This window comes from Ascaphus truei, chromosome 2, assembly GCF_040206685.1.
Source record: "Ascaphus truei isolate aAscTru1 chromosome 2, aAscTru1.hap1, whole genome shotgun sequence".
NCBI classification, from domain to species: Eukaryota; Metazoa; Chordata; class Amphibia; order Anura; family Ascaphidae; genus Ascaphus; species Ascaphus truei.
This window is the reverse complement of record NC_134484.1, coordinates 153,742,177-153,760,041: the sequence shown is the minus strand read 5'-3', so window position 1 is coordinate 153,760,041 and position 17,865 is coordinate 153,742,177. Positions and strand designations below refer to the sequence as shown.

General features: G+C 40.2%; 1 protein-coding gene across 3 annotated transcripts in view; it reads left to right on the top strand.

Annotated features, from left to right (window-relative positions):
- TMX3 (thioredoxin related transmembrane protein 3) overlaps positions 1–17,865 on the top strand; it is a 79,507-nt gene that overhangs the window by 17,171 nt on the left and 44,471 nt on the right. For all 3 annotated transcript variants that reach the window (XM_075585438.1, XM_075585439.1, XM_075585440.1), the window contains exons 5-9: positions 1,441–1,486; positions 3,109–3,189; positions 5,542–5,641; positions 6,105–6,182; positions 8,996–9,062. In XM_075585438.1, coding sequence (XP_075441553.1) covers positions 1,441–1,486; positions 3,109–3,189; positions 5,542–5,641; positions 6,105–6,182; positions 8,996–9,062 — 372 coding nt within the window. The remainder of the gene's footprint in view (positions 1–1,440; positions 1,487–3,108; positions 3,190–5,541; positions 5,642–6,104; positions 6,183–8,995; positions 9,063–17,865) is intronic.

Sequence of the window (17,865 nt, the reverse complement as noted above, 5' to 3'; positions counted from 1 at the left end):
TGTTACAGCACCCACCATGTTACAGGACATCCTCATGTCGCTCTCCCCCCTGTGTTATTGCACTCCTCCTGTATTCTCTCCCCACCATGTTATAGCATTCCCTCAGCATGTCACTCTCGGCCCCTCTCCTCCTTTCTTTTTCCTAACTGGTTTTGGCAGTGCACCAATCATCATAGCTTAGCGTGTGAGTTTGGACCCTGTCTATACCTTGAACAAGAAACTTGGACCTTGACAAAAAACAATGGAATACCCATGTTCTACATGTCACATGATTGGCCTCCTTTAGTCTTACCTGAAATGTATTATAGTCCTTGAAATTAGTCAGTCATGTAATTTATGTGATGGCAATTCAGGTGCAGTTCCACACAATGTGACCTATTTTGAAAGTGAGCTCACAGGGGCGACAAAGCATATCTTACTTTTACAGCCATTTAACTAATTACGTTTGTAATATATCTCATGATCTATTATGCGCAATAAAGCTGAAATATATTTTACTTCCGAGTAGTTTATTGTTAAAAAAAAAAAAATGACTGTGCTGCTGACCCACGTAAATATTAGGTAAATACAACAAGGTGCAAAAGGTGACGGATATGCACTACTCCTGAGAGATAAATAAGAGTAAAAAGCAAAAATCCATACTTTTTTAGTGAACAGGCAGTGCATCCCAGGAGAAAAGTTAGCATGAACAACCAAGAAAGGAAACTCCAAAAGTCTCAGAGCCTCAAAAAAGGGGGCACTCACAGATTATGCAAAAATATTTATTATAACAGCTAATAACAGAGGCTTCTACACAGAGAAGCATTTTGGATAGTAACTATTGACACATTTGTACCAAAAGGTCTAAATAAGGTAGTAAACCATCAAGTTTATTTATAGACATCAGTATTTGGTGCATATTTGGGTATTCTATAATCCAGTGTATATACTACTCTCTAATATCTTTCCACACTTGCATTTCAACCACAATGTATTTTATGTGCCGTTGGGCTGGAGTTTATGTGAGATCCATGATTCATCTCCAGGTACTTAAGGGGGCGTGTTACATTTAAGCTGCCTTTGAAAAGCCCAGAGGGAGAAACGCGTTGGGCCTTTGCCTATTCCGGTGATCACTCAGTAAATATTTTCTATTGCATATGTTTTATGATTACATAGACAAGATAGGAGTAACAAATAGTATTTAACTTTTTTACATGATGTGGTGCTGAGTATTTGGGATGACGTTAAAAAATAAACATGTAGGGGAATCTGCCCCTTTTAGCAACACTGTCTTTGGATATTATCTTCATTCCGGTCTTGAAACAAATACACATCTTAAAATAACTAGTTTTTCAAATATTACACCGTCTTGGCAAAGTACATCGCTACTAGTAAATAATCCCTGTAGTTTTGAAAGAATATATCATGCCATTCACTTTATCTTCTTGCTTAATTTTACAGGTATTGCTTCAGAATTTGGCGTCCGAGGTTTTCCAACTATAAAGTTGTAAGAGCTGCTTTTAATTATTTGTTTCTGTAATACTTAATGTGTATAGTATAATATGCCAAACACAATCTTTGCAATCTCAACCCAGGCCCACATTATTATATATTTATACATTTAATTATGCCAACTGGAGAGCTATTGGGAAAGTGACCTCAATCATACAACAGTAAACAAAGAATCCCCAATGCACAGTCAATATGACATATAAATTAACAAAATAATTTGTGTTCTCTTCTCATGGGTCGTTTAGTTCATTATTTTTGCCAAAACACGCTAAGCCTGCAACCACGTCAGGGTTGACCATTTTAGCAAGTATCTACACTACCAATTGTATACAGTGTCCTTTGTATTTCCGCCACTGCACAAAATAATTATATAGTCAATAACATTGTGTGACAATTATGCGATGCCTAAGGGGATAACATTTAGAAGCACGCCATGTTGGAGCTTCAGTGCTGTTACAACTGGTTAAAAGATTAGAAGTCCCCTAAGAAATAGTTCCAGGAGGACGGTGGGAGGGTGCAAGGGGAAAAAAATCAATATACTGTACTTCCCACGTTTATTTCTGCAGCAAAGGAATGTGCATGTGTGTACTGTTACATAGAGGTGGGATGGGTGAGCTTAATCTATGGGGGAGGGGCCACATTCATTCCAACAATTTACAATTAGACATACACAATCTTAACCAGCTCAAATTAACTTTATCATTGTTTTGTTTCCTCTTCTTTCTATGCAATGTAGGAAATCCAAAGGACACATAACATTGGTAGTGAAGGAACTTGCTGAAAGGGTCTACCTTTTGTGGTTGCTGGCTTAACATTTTTTGGCCAAACAAATATTGTACTAAATAACACATACATATGAGAAGAAAATACATATATAAATCAACAAAATTATTTGTCATATTGGATCTGCATTGGGGCTTCTTTGTTTACTCTGTACAGTATGTAACGTGTATTTTAAGTGTTATGGAAATTTATATTTCATTATTTTATTTATGACCTGGTTAAAACCTTTAAACATTAAAGTGACTCTCTTTAAAAAAAGAAAAAAATGTAAACTAGGTTTGCAGCGGGGATTTCTCCGGAGCTGAACCATATTGATTTCAGCTTCCAGGACCCACTCCTTTCTGAGATACATTCCTCGGAAGGGACTTCCAGTAGCAGCTCGGGCTGTGTAAACGTCCCATGGGCCAATAGAAAGCTCCAATGTTCTCCCTTGAGACTTCCTGTGGCCCGCATGCCGCAGGACCTTCAAATAGATGAGATATCTGCAGGCTTTTTAGAGTTAAGTATCTCGGAAAGCAAGGGGTCCACGGAGTTGAAATAAATGTAGTTCAACTCTGGAGACCCTTTGCCACCCACCTAGGGAGGAAAGCTTCTTCTATTAACATACTGACACTTTGACCCCCTATATTCTTCAATATGGACTTATGTCTTTATTAGCATTTCCATGTGTATTGATGTCTTATATTGATGGTATTGTCTTACCCCTCAAATAAAGCACCCTAGAAAGAGAATCATATTTTAAGAATCACCACTTTCCACATTCACCTTTTTAATGATTTTATGTACAATAATACTGGAAATAAATGTGATGGTAAACTACGTTTTGATTTTCAGATTGAAAGGGGAAATGGCTTACAATTACAGAGGTCCAAGAACAAAGGAGGATATAATTGAATTTGCTAACAGAGTTGCGGGGTGAGTATTTATGTAGCTGTATGACACAAAACTAACTACAGCGTTTAATGAATCAGGGATGGATTTTAAAACCCTGTAAACGGCCTGGTGGTCTCAAACGTTCATTCTTATGTTCAGGATGATCTGTTCAAGACAATATATATATATATTATGCAGATGGTATGAATATTACATGGTTGATGAAAGTTTAGGGCAGGGATGAAAAATCATGGGAACTTAAAATGTAACCCCTTGGGTGCTTGTACTGTGTGCATTCTCAACCGGCAACAGCGCTCCCCAGCATGCTTTGCTGGCGCTAACCAAATAGAGCTCGCTGTTATTGGTCGCGGCTGTGTTTGACAGGTCTGTCAGCGCTATGCCACTTAATCTGCTGTGTGGGGGTAGGGAGGTGAGATTGTTGAGTGGGTAGAGCGAGGCTGTAGGGATGGGGACGGGAGCGAAAAGGAGCTCTCCAGGAATCTGCCCATCCTTGAGCTCAATTCAGAGGATGTGTGACCGTGATGCAGACTGTTACACACAGAGCTGCTGACAAAGCTGGACCTCCCCTCCTTTACTCCCCCACCCCGCTTAACAAAACGCTGGCTTTTTATTTTCTTTACATTGTTTAATGCTTTTATATGAAACTTATACTTTCATATTTAAAACACAAATTGTAACCGAAAATTTGAAGAACAAAAAATACTAGGATTCATTAACAAATGTTACTGGAACATTATTGGTTTAACCCAGACATTACAAAAATGATGCCCTATTATAAGTGAATAAAACATAACGAATACTTCACCCAAACCAAAGTCCGCTTGAAAGCGACACCGCATAGCAGAGATAATGTTAAAAGCAACCGTTGCAGTCAAACTACACGGGACCTTCATCAGAGCTGTGTTTTTGTTTGGACTATTTATTTATAAAAAGTTTTACCAGGAAGTAATACATTGAGAGTTACCGCTCGTTTTCAAGTATGTCCTGGGTAGAGTTATGATTACAAATAATACATTGTTACAAATATATAGTTACATTAAGTGAGCAAGCACTGAGTTTGAAGCAGGGGAACCTGGTTCAATTCCTGGTGTCGGCTCCTTGTGACGTTGGGCAAGTCACTTTATCTCCCGTGCCTCAGGCACCAAATACATAGATTGTAAACTCCACGGGGCATGGACTGTGTCTGCAAAATGTCTCTCTAAAGCACTACGTAAAAACTAGCAGCGCTATACAAAAACAAGCTATTATTATTACAGTGTATATATATTTGATATATATCTATCGCAGCAAGCATAATCTTATAGGGACCAATGTTAAAATGGATTTGAAGCAAAAGGTGGCACTGTGTGCTCATTTGCATGTCATTTCCCAGAATCCCTTGCTGCAGTGGAAGCACTGTATGCTGGGTGATAATGGTGAAAGGCGAGGTTGCAGACCTGCCTAAGGCTGCGTCCATAGATGGACAAGCAGCGCTGAGGCGTGCGGACGCTCAGCGCTGAGCCCCTGCATCCTCAATGAGGATGCCTTGAGAGGGGGCTCACGCGAGCGTCCGCAGGCGTGCTCAGGCTTTGAAGTTTTCAGCCGAGCGCCAAGCTGTTTTTCAGCGTGCTGTCGGCTGAAAACATCCAATCAGCCATAAGCAGCGTCAACGTCACGGCGCCGTGACATTGACATCAGTGCGTCGCGGGCAATTGGCCCAGCGACGTCACTGCCCCGCCTCCAACCACCTCCCCCCGGCTCCCTTCGCGCACGTTAGCTCGCCTGCAAGTCCGTGCAATCGCGCTGACTGAAGCAGGCGAGCCTCAGCGTTAGCGCGCCTCCGCTCTCCCCACACCTCTATGGCCCGGGCCTAAGACATGCAAATGAGCATACAGTAATATTTCCATTTGCTATATGTAGCTCTATCGCTCTATCATCACATATACAAACACACACATAGTGTCAGCAGTTTGGGTTAAAAGGCCAAACCTAGATATAAATGTAACCTGGCTTTATGCGGGTGCAGGGACAATTGACCTCGATCACCAGACATCCTAAAATGGATTTAGCCAGAGATGTCCACAGCACTCTGACATGCGACGTCTCCGGTCTAAGCAACCCTTTGTCAAACTCCTGATGAGTGCCGTGGGTATCTTTTGCTACATATGTTATACTGTAAGTGCTAAGGACTTGTATGCTCAAATATTACACTACAGTATGTTGTGGTTCCTTCCTATTTTGTATTGATACAGTATATATAAACGTTAATGTTAACCGTGAAAATGCAGTGTATGTATGAAAACTGTGTATATGTTGATCTTAATATGTTAACTACTGTATGAACTTGCAGTATTCTTCATCTCTAGAACTAATATAACATTATTTGTTTTTTAGCCCATTAATCCGTCAGCTTCCGAGCCAACAGATGTTTGATCATGTACAAAAGAGACACAGTGTACTTTTTGTATATGTTGGTGTTGAATCAACTCTAAAGGTATTACATTTTTTCTTTTAGTATTTGTTTAAATTAAAAAAATATATAATCGTGCACAGTTAAAATTATGTGTTTTCCTACTGTTTTCATCCCCATCTTTAGTGTGTGTGTGTGTGTGTGTGTGTGTGTGTGTGTGTGTGTGTGTGTATACATATGTATACAGTATGTGTATATACCTATTTAAAAAAAAAATGCCCTTCCCCCTTTTAGGAAATAACTTGGTGGGCATTTTATTATTAACTGATTTCCTTTTACCCGTTAAAGTAAAATTCAAGCTCACTTTATTTCCACTGAGGTATAAGATGTTGATACTATTTGTCCAAATCCTAAAATAGGTTTGAAATCTTTGGGAAATGTTTTTGAAAATAAACATCTAAGCTCCTTAAAACCATAAATGCAGAAAAGTAGAACATTTCAATTGCACTATTTTTTGTGTGTGTAATTTTGTAATTTGCTTCCACAGGAGAAATTCATTGAAGTTGCTTCAGAACTTATCGTATATACTTACTTCTTTTCAGCTTCAGAGGAAGTTTTACCTAAGGTAATGTCTTTCTAAAGTGTTGTTTTTTTTTTTTAAACCCACCTTTTCCTTTAAAGCAGCAATTCAAGAGCTCAGTTTTTTTTTGTTTTTTTTACATAGCATTGAAGCAGGGGGTCTTGAAAGCTGGACCCCATTAATTTCAGCTCTGGGGACCCCATGCTCCCAGAGATACTTGCCTCTGTAGCTCAAATTAATGGTGTTCCACTCCGGAGACCCCCTGCTTCAGTGCTATGTAAAAAAATGGTCCACTGGGATATCTGTTTTAACGTATGTAAATCCCTTTACTTATTGCGTTGGTAAGAACGAGCGATAACATTCTTCCCAAAAGCAAAGGTCAGTGAAACATGTCCAAACATGCTACAATTACTCTTCACAACTTGTAAGATTCAGCACTGTTTAAATTGAAAGCAATTACTAATATTTATATTGTAGGCTTTTCCTAGTGGCCTCGACATATAAGACTTGATCGATCAGATACTGCTGAGTACCTTTTATAATGACAATTATGTTCCAACTCTATTCAGCGTTCACACAACAATAATACAGTTCTATTAGAGCTTCGCTAGATTCTTTTCTATATTAGTTCAAATGCATGTGTGGCAGACATCCCCCAATAAACAAGTCAATTTAAAACTGTACACAATGTTTTAACATGTTATTCTGCTTGTGTCTTCAATTGACATTATACATTAATGATGCCTCCATAGCTTCAGGATCACAACTAATCATTATAGGCTTGTTGTCCGTTGTTTATATGTGTTCAATGGACTCAATGAGGTTGACATGGAGCGCCAGAGGATCCGTATGTGGGGGAACTCTTCTTGGTCTCATGGGTTTTCTTGCAGAGCAGACGTTATTACCACAATAAAAGAAACAATGTAATGTAACTTCCAGCTCTGTTAATTTTCCCTTCACAGATCTAGAATGCAAATGCTTAAGGTGCAGCTAGTAGAGCAGAAAAGGCCTCTGTAATTACTGGTAAAAGAGATACCTTAGTCATTAGGTGATACTTTAACAAAATGAAATGAAGAAATACAGTACACTGTTTGATAAGGCCTCCTTTCTCTTCCAAAATAGGCTGAACAGGGTATTCCTTTCTGTAGGCCACAGGTTTTTATTTGTGTAAATACAATTTAGTCATTAATATAAAATCATCCATTTATCTTGGTTTCCTTCCATCAATTCAGTACAAGTACATTGGAGTTTTTTTTTTTTTTTTAAGGTACATGTGCGGTATGAGAACTCACTGCAGCGAAGTTTAAACTCTTGTAATACAGTGCCAGCATGGAATAGAGGTGGCATCATAAAGACAGCCAGGCATAGAGGTTCCAGTGCACATGCATCATAGTTACAGTAGGCAGAGGGACATTTCAACTATTTTATTTGCAGACAAATAAAGAAAAATGTGCAACGTTTCATGGAAATTCAGTAGTGCTTGACAACGGGATCTTTTTGTGCATTTTTATTTTTCTCTGCAAATAAGAGTTGACATATCTGCTGTTTGTGTGTTGTGTGCAGTATCGTGCTTAGATATACTGATTAGTCATTGCCAAGATCTAGGGTAGTTTCCTTTTACAACCCTGATTGTCAGTGTAAGTAGTATACTGTGGATCTGCACTCAAGTGACACAGGAATTCACTCCTTGGAATTCATCTAAATAACATGAGTTCCATTCTTAAGGGGAAAAAAAACATGAAAATAGAGTATAAAATCGTTCAGTAAGTATTCAATTGGAACAGTTACACTCGGAAATTACTTAGAAGATCAATGTGTTTCAGGCTAGACCAACACTTGGTCAGACTCTCTGATGCAGGTCCTGCATGTCCTGATGTCGGCCAGGAAAACGTGTATCAGAGTGTCCGTGTGACACATCTGAGTAATGTCTGCTATTCTTTCCGTTTCCGACTTCCTGGACATGGTTACTGTGCTGTTTTCTACTATCTTTTCTGATTGAATAAAGATCGCTAAAGTATTTTACTGAAAAGGAGATTCTGATTGCTTAATTGCGATGATCTACAAGTACCAATTCCATTTTCTACTCTTTATTAAAGAGCCATTGCTAAATGGTTTTATTTTGGAAGTTTTTATTCCACTCCAATCTAATGTCCAATGTGTGTTTTCTTCTTGCATGCCCCTGGTTTTGCAGCAAAAACATTTGGGATCAGTTGTGCAATTAAATAATAGGATTTCCTTTTGGTATAGAAGGGAAATTCCTCTTTCTATTCCTTTACACCTCATCTTTAGCCTTGGATTGTTCTTTGCTAGTTATGGTTGGGACAGGTCACCCTTCTGCCTTTCTCTTTACATTCCTGACCTAAAGTACAGCTGATTCTATACTGCACATTTCCCCTGATTGTGGAGAAGACAAGCTTTATTTAGGATGCAGCTTCCGCATTGAAAGTTCAGCTTCTGTGGCCAGTACTCTTACTCCCAGTTAGTTAATAGTCTGATTTCTCCATTTGGAGAGCTAACTTTTCTCTAGGTGCCACGGCATTGGAAGCGGGACCTCCGTAGTGCACACTTCTTACTTGTTATTGTGACCAGTGTTAAGGTGCCCTATCCTAGTACAGCGGACACCGCTGAGCACCAGCCGTGTTTACAAACACAAATTACTTTCAGAATCATCTACAAACGTACATTATAAAAATAAATGGAATACACCATTATGTATTAGTTGAGAACAGTAAATACTTGGAAGGAATTTGATCCCATACAGTATATTGTTGATACTGTAATGTTGGATTCATAGAAATATTAGTACTGTACACTTAAGGAAATGTCTCTGTCTCACAGTTGTATTTTTTTCTTTCCAGTATGTTACGCTGAATGAAGTTCCTGCTGTTCTGGTTTTTAAAGACTCTACCTACTTTGTGTATGATGGTAAGTTATATACCGGCTTAACTCTTTCACTCCCAAAACGTGTATACATATTCATACTTTTACATGCGCCTATATTCTGAAATTATATATATATATATATATATATATATATATATATATATATATATATATATATATATATATATACACACACAAATGTTATGTCTTTTATATTGTGTTATATACGAAGATTATAACAAAAGGCAAAAAAAATTATTGTATACAGTATCTGCAACTTTTATTGCAGTGAATTGGTAAAAATTGACATTACGCAACCCAATATTTTTGCTGCTGTTTCCAGGATAAATCCAAGAAAATTATTTTCTAAAAAGGCACAGTTGAAAGCAAAAATATTCATTATGTATTCCTTGTAGATGGGAAAAAAGCAAAAAAAAGTGTTTGTAAAATGAGAGTAATATTGATTTCATGGTTTATGCATAGCAATTAAGGAGCAACAATATCTTTATCTTGATTTTCCTTTGGATTTCAAGAGTGAAATAAACCCTTCCCCCATTTTATTTAACATATATGGGAAGCAGGGGGTCTCCAGAGCTGGACCATTTTTATTTGGGCTCCAGGACCCTCTGGTTCTTGATATACTTACCGGAGAAGCAGCCCGTGTGATGGAACACAAATGGAAGAGGCGAGAGAAAGTCAGACTGCTCCCATGTCTCCGATAACCATGTTTACAAACGTACTTTATAAAATGTATGTAGAGTACTACTCAATAGCTGTCAAAATTATACTTGAAAATGTATTTGAGATTGAGTAATAAATGAGGTTACAAAAGAAAAACGGGAAATGGGTACAACAAAGTAATTAAAACAGCAAATAAAATGTAATTTTGGTAAGGATAAAAGGTGGTTGAAATGGGACCAAATATTTATCTGTTGAAGACACAGTATATGAAAGCAGCCAGAGCCTACAGATGTAGCAAAATGACTGTTCTCTGTGCCACGATTTTCCCTGTTCCATTGCGGCAACAGTTCTCGCGGCCCCGAGAACAGTAAACTGCCTGGGAGGATTAACACTGCGGGGTTCCATGCTTCTGAATGGGACACCGCAGTGTTAATCCTTTTTTTGGCCATATGTGGGGGGAGAATACCTGTACTAAGCTTCTTAGATGAGTTGCGCAGACGTCTCTCCTTCTGCAGTGTGTCGTCGCAGCTTTGAAGGTAATATGCAGGGCTGCATTTCCTTGCCAACCCCTTGGGTGACTCATAGATGCCCTTATGAGTCTCCACATCATGAGGGGCACGCTACATGACCATATTTGGTCACCTACATCATCATGGGGCAGTGGCATAGCTAGACATGCGCGGGGCCCCGGGCAAAAGTGATTTCAGGGCCTCACTAATATTAATTCTGACTGCAATTTTTTTCTCCCTCTCCCATCCTCTCCCTGATCCTCTCTCTCATCGTCCCTTGCCCTTCTCTTCATCCTCATCATCTCTAGCCCCCTCCTCATCTCTCCCCCTCCCCTTCATCATATCTCTCCCCTCATACAAACGTACTCCCCCTCATGTCTCCCTCTTTTCTTCCCCTCATGTCTTTCTTTCTTTTCTCCCACTTATGTCTGTATACTCATGCCTGTCTCTTTATTCTCCCCCTCATGTCTCTCTTTTCTCCCCCTCATGTCTCTCTCTCTTCTCCCCCTCATCTCTCTCCTTTCTCATCCTTGTGTCTTTCTCTTTTTCCTCCCACTCCTGTCTCTCTCTTTTCTCCCCTCATGTCTCTTTTCCCCTCGTCTCTCTCACTCTTCTCCCATTCATGTCTCTTCTCCCATTCATGTCTGTCTCTCTCTTTCCCCTCGTATCTCTCTTTTCTCCCCCTTATGTCTGCCTCTCTTTTCCCTTCATGTCTATCTCTCCATCTGTCTCTGCCTTTGCTCCCCCTCATGTTTCGCTCGCTCTCTTGCTCTCTTGCTCTCTTTTCTCCCCCTCATGTCTCTTTTTTCCCTCTTATGTCTTTCGCTCTTGTAATTCATTTTCTGTTTGTGTCTCTTCTTTTCTGTCTTCTTCCCTTTCATGTCTGTTTTTACCTCCCCTGTGATTTAACCCTTCCCCTCTCTCTCACCTTTCCCAGCCTGTCTCTCAGGCTACCGCCCCAGTGAGCGCGCGCGCGCAATGGAGTGCCTGGCGGCACTTGTGGCATTCACCCAGGCCTTCACGTGGACTTCAGATCACTCGCGACGGGGGGCAGTGGCGAGGGCGCAGCCATGACGTCACACGGCTGGTTTGCCCTCATTGGCTGAACCGCCGTGAAGTGGCCCTCACTCGACTGCCACACCCAAATTCAAATGTATTGACTTTTCAAAATGTGGTCGCGCCATCACGCTTTGTGCATGCGCGCGCACAGACTGACTGGGGCCTGCCCCATAGAGGGCCATCTCTTGTTCTCGCCGCATATGCCGTCGCGATCACTGGTGACGAAGCCTCAGGCTGCAGCTCCAGCCCCACGCTCCTCTACTTGAGGGGGGGAGAACAGAGGGGATGCAGACTGAAAAGTGTGCGCACGACTGTACTAGGATACACAACAACACTGACGCAGAAATCACAGTTCCAAAAATGTATTGCAAAAATAACTACACTTGGCATTGAAGAGGTAATTCACAACACTATGGGCCTTATTCAGAAAGCCTCGATAAGGCCCTTATCGAGCACTTATCGACCAAAATGGCTACTGGTATTCAGATAGCCTCGATAAGTGCTCGATAACGGCCTGTATCGACGCAAAATTTTATCTCCGTCCGAAATTCGCTGACTGAGCAGCGATCAGGCCCTTATCGACCATTTTCGGATGATTGATAAACTCCCGCTATTCAGAGACCCGCGAGTCGGGTGTCGCAGCCTATCGCAGCCCATCGCAGGCCTAAAAAATGATTTTCTCCCCAAATCCAATTCCCCACAAAATTGTTGGACAATTGGTGGGGAGATGGCCTCGATGAGCTGCGATGGGTCGGGACTTAGAAGAAATCAGGCCCCTTTCCTGCCTCGGATTGATGCCGGGGGTCTCCGGAGCTGATAGCCATTAATAGCAGCTCCGGACCCCACTGGCATGCATCCGAGGCAGGAAACATGCATGTACAGCAACTTCATTACCTTAGTGGCTAACCGCTAAGGCAATGAAGGGGTTAAACACCCGTGCCAGGCTTACTGTAATAAACATACAGTACAATGAAATACTGTGGCTAGCGGGGGTGAGTGAAGGGGGAATTTGGCCCTTAGTGGCTTTTTAGGCATTGCGGGGGGGTTGCGGGGGGGAGTTAACCCCTTCATTACCTTAGCGGTTAATACCGCTAAGGTAATAAAGGGGTTAACCCAACCGCTACCCCCCCCCCGCAAGGTCTAAACACCCATCCTTAGGGCTAATACCCCCTTCACTCACCCGTCAGGCCTAAGCATCCACCCCAGAGTGACTATACCCACCCTATACCCATTGAGTAGTATAGTGGTACATCATACCCATATAATAATAATATGGGTATGATAAGCCTCTATAGCACTCAATGGGCACCCTAATAAAAATACAGTAATACACAAGACACACAGTAATAAAACCTAACTATACTCCCAATAAACACACTTCACTAAATAAAATCAGTAGTCAGCTAATCCAATCAATAGAAGCAATTACAATATCAACAATGAATTAATTAAACCATTACCCAATCAAACCAATTAATCCCTAAAGCAACTCAAAATGAATAGTAACACTAACAAATGTAAACAATGAATTAATCCTACATTAATTAATGTAACCATTAAAAGACAAATAAATACATTAAAACTATCTCTGAAGTATCCATAAAACACATTAGCTAACATAATATAACTTTAAGTACAAGCGAACACCAATCACAAACCTTTTCTTACATTAACCATAAACAAACAATCACATCCAAATCAATAACTGCAATAACAAGCGAGAAATGCCCCCCAAATATTGGCATAATAATGTATTAATCTGTACCCTAAAGAGGTACCGATTAATATATTATCAGTCAATGTGCCTCCCCCAAAAAATAAAAAAATCACATCCAAAGAATACACCTGTAAAATGAGACATTTACAAACATTGAATATCTTACTTACCATTAGAAGCGGTGGCCCTCCGACGACCGGGGAAACAGGAAGCTCACGTACCTTGAAGGCCTCCAACAGCATCCGATGCCATCCGCCATCAGGATCCGGCTCAGGTACCCCAATCTTCTTTTTTCTTTCTTTACTCACCGTCTTCTATCTTCATCTGTAACCATTTCTTGTCGTTCTTTATCTTCTTTCTTCATCTGTCAATCCATAAAACCCCATGTTAAATCCCAGCCGATGCTGTCTCGTCGGCATCTTGGGCTCAAATGAGGCGTCACGGCCTTAAATATGGCTTGTGACGTCACATTTACCCTCACAATGGTTAACAGCCACCTGATTGGCTGTTAAAACCATGTGCAGACTTAATTTTTTTTTTTTTTTTTGCTGTGACGTCACCTAAAGGGAATGATGCCAGCCAATCAGAATGGCTGTGCTTCATTTACCTTTAACATGACGTCGGTAAATCCAAGATGGCCGCTGTGTCACAAGGTATTTCAGCCAATCGGATCGTGGGAACCAATTCCACACGCTGATTGGCTGAAATACCTTGTGACACAGCGGCCATCTTGGATTTACCGACGTCATGTTAAAGGTAAATGAAGCACAGCCATTCTGATTGGCTGGCATCATTCCCTTTAAGTGACGTCACGGCAAAAAAAATTTTTAAGTCTGCACATGGTTTTAACAGCCAATCAGGTGGCTGTTAACCATTGTGAGGGTAAATGTGACGTCACAAGCCATATTTAAGGCCGTGACGCCTCATTTGAGCCAAAGAAGCCGACGAGACCGCATCGGCTGGGATTTAGCATGGGGTTTTATGGATTGACAGATGAAGAAAGAAGATAAAGAACAACAAGAAATGGTTACAGATGAAGATAGAAGACGGTGAGTAAAGAAAGAAAAAAGAAGATTGGGGTACCTGAGCCGGATCCTGATGGCGGATGGCATCGGATGCTGTTGGAGGCCTTCAAGGTACGTGAGCTTCCTGTTTCCCCGGGAGTCGGAGGGCCACCGCTTCTAATGGTAAGTAAGATATTCAATGTTTGTAAATGTCTCTTTTTACAGGTGTATTCTTTGGATGTGATTTTTTATTTTTTGGGGGAGGCACATTGACTGATAATATATTAATCGGTACCTCTTTAGGGTACAGATTAATACATTATTATGCCAATATTTGGGGGGCATTTCTCGCTTGTTATTGCAGTTATTGATTTGGATGTGATTGTTTGTTTATGGTTAATGTAAGAAAAGGTTTGCGATTGGTGTTCGCTTGTACTTAAAGATATATTATGTTAGCTAATGTGTTTTATGGATACTTCAGAGATAGTTTTAATGTATTTATTTGTCTTTTAATGGTTACATTAATTAATGTAGGATTAATTCTTGTTTACATTGTTTAGTGTTATTATTCATTTTGAGCTGCTTTAGGGATTAATTGGTTTGATTGGGTAATGGTTTAATTAATTCATTGTTGATATTGTAATTGCTTCTATTGATTGGATTAGCTGACTACTGATTTTATTTAGTGAAGTGTGTTTATTGGGAGTATACAGGCATACCCCGCTTTAAGTACACTCACTTTAAGTACACTCGCGAGTAAGTACATATCGCCCAATAGGCAAACTGCATCTCACGCATGCGCCTGTCGTTATGCCCTGAACAGCAATACCAGCTCCCTACCTGTACCAAAGCTGTGCACAAGCGGGGAGACTATAGAGCCTGTTACAAATGCGTTATTTAGATCAGTTATGCACGTAAAAGACGATTGCAGTACAGTACATGCATCGATAAGTGGGGAAATGGTAGTGCTTCACTTTAAGTACATTTTCACTTTACATACATGCTCCGGTCCCATTGCGTACGCTAATGCGGGGTATGCCTGTAGTTAGGTTTTATTACTGTGTGTCTTGTGTATTACTGTATTTTTATTAGGTTGCCCATTGAGTGCTATAGAGGCTTATCATGCCCATATTATTATTATATGGGTATGATGTACCACTATACTACTCAATGGGTATAGGGTGGGTATAGGGTGGGTATAGTCACTCTGGGTTGGGTGCTTAGGCCTCCCGGGTCAGGGTGGGTTAACTCCTTAATAACTATAGCGGTTAGGAACCGCTGAGGTGATTAAGGGGTTAGGGGCCATTACAATGTCTTTATTATGTATATATGCTTTCTGGCAACGGAGGACAGAGGGACCTGCTGTTGTGGTAAGTATAACTGTATTTATTTATTTTTGTATGCTAATGCAGTGTTTAATAATGGGCAAATAATCTATTATCCATATCTGGATAATAGTTATTTTGCCCATTACTGTACTGTATGGGTTTGGGCAGAGGTGGGGGGCGTGTATTGATCTGTTTTAAATATTTATTTAAATATCCATTCCTTTAATAGTGTAGAGGTGCAGGGGGTCTCCGGAGCTGAACCACGTTGTTTTTATGTCCGGGGACCCCCTGCTTCCCGAGATACAGGCCCCATTATGGGGTGCCGGTATCCCTCTGCATTGAAATGTCCCGCGTCACGTGACCGGGACATTTCCTTGCATAGGAGATACCGGCACCCCATAAAGAGGCCTGTATCTCGGGAAGCAGGGGGTCCCCGGACATAAAACCAACGTGGTTCAGCTCCGGAGACCCCCTGCACATCTACACTATGAAAGAAATGTATATTTGAATAAATAATTTTCGGGCGACATTTCAGCTGGGAGAGGCGGCTCTCTCAGAGCAGCTCTCTCTGCAGCAGAAATGAATTGCAGGTTTTTGCCTTTTCAGAGGCTCGAGGCTCTCGCTGGCAGCAACTCGCCAGTTGTGGGCATGTTGCTACCACTGGTATTCGAGCCTTTCTGAATACCGTGATAGCAACGCCCAAAATAAAAACATTTTACATTCCCTGGCGATTTTTTTATGAATGTTCTCTGAATAAGGCCCTATATTCTTGTGGGAAAAGATAAAATACCCATATCTGCCCTTTAAATGAGTGTGTACTTTCACAAAATATACACTTTAATTGGGATATTTTTAATGCTATATGAGTGTTTTGTCTTGGCAAGTATGTCAACATCTGAAATTAGTTTACATTTCTAAGAAAAAATATATCAAGAACACTGTTCAACAAATTATCCTTGCTACAAATATTTTTTGGGAAAACACATTACCAGTGTCTAATTAGCTTGTGGTTGGAATCTTTAGACAATACAGTATTTACTTTATGGTGTATTTTTATGGTAGAGGGAAATGTTGCCTTTCCAATAATAGTGAGACCCTTATACATACAGCCATAAAAAAGATTCGGGTGTGAAGAAGCTTACACAATCTTACTATTTCAGGGCCTCTCTTTGCCAAAATTGTATGTAAAGCTATACATTCTGTACGTTCCCTCCTGGGGAAACAAAAATGCAGTTTAAATGTCCTGACAGCCAGTAGTGTAAGAAATAAAACTCTGTTTTTCATGTTCTTTTTGGGGACGTGTGACATAGAAACGCAAATATGAAAAATATTGAATTAATATAACATAGCAAACTGCGGTTACTATATATAACCACATAATACTGTGTGTATGCATATATATTTTTTTTGTATTATTTACATAGTTGATGAGGTTGAAAAAAGACGTATGTCCATCAAGTTCAACCTATGCTAAATTTAGACAACAGATACTTTATTCTATAGCTATACTTAATTATTGATCCAGAGGAAGGCAAACAAAAAACCCCATTAAAGGGAAAAATTAATTCCTTCCTGACTCCAAGAATTGGCAATCGGATGAATCCCTGGATCAACATCCTTCCCATGTATACTTATTTGGTATATCCCTGTATACCTTTCCCATCTAAAAAGATGTCCAACCTTTTTTTGAACAAATCTATTGTATCTGCCATCACAGTCTCCATGGGTAATGAATTCCACATTTTAACTGCCCTTACTGTAAAGAACCCTTTCCTTTGTTGCAGGTGAAATTTCCTTTCCTCCAACCTTAAGGGATGGCCCGAGTCCTTTGTACTGCCCGTGGGATGAATAGTTCTTTTGAAAGCTCCTTGTTTTGTCCCTGAATATATTTGTATATAGTTATCATATCCCCTCTTAGACGCCTCTTTTCTAATGTAAATAAATCTAATTTAGCTAACCTCTCCTCATAAGTTAGAATGTCCATCCCCTTTATTAATTTGGTGGCTCTTCTCTGCACTCTCTCTAGTTCCATAATGTCTTTTCTTAGGATGGGTGCCCAAAATTGTACTCCATATTCAAGGTGTGGTCTTACTAATGCTTTGTAAAGGAGCATAATTATGTTTACTTCCCTTCCATCCATTGCCCGTTTGATGCAAGATAAGATCTTGTTTGCCTTTGCAGCTACTGCATGACATTGGGCACTATTGCTAAGCCTGCTGTCTACAAGCACTCCTAAATCCTTCTCCATCAATGATTCCCCCAATATATCTCCATTTAATTTGTAAGTCACCTTTTTATTCTTGCATCCCAAATGCATAACCTTACATTTATCTGTATTAAACCTCATTTGCCATTTACCTGCCCACGTTTCCAGTCTCTCCAAGTCCTTCTGAAGAGAAATTACATCCTGCTCTGATTCTATTACCTTACACAATTTAGTATCATCAGCAAAGATGGAGACTTTGCTCTCGATCCCAACCTCAAGGTCATTAATAAAAAGGTTAAAAAGCAGGGGTCCCAGTGCCGATCCTTGAGGTTCTCCACTCA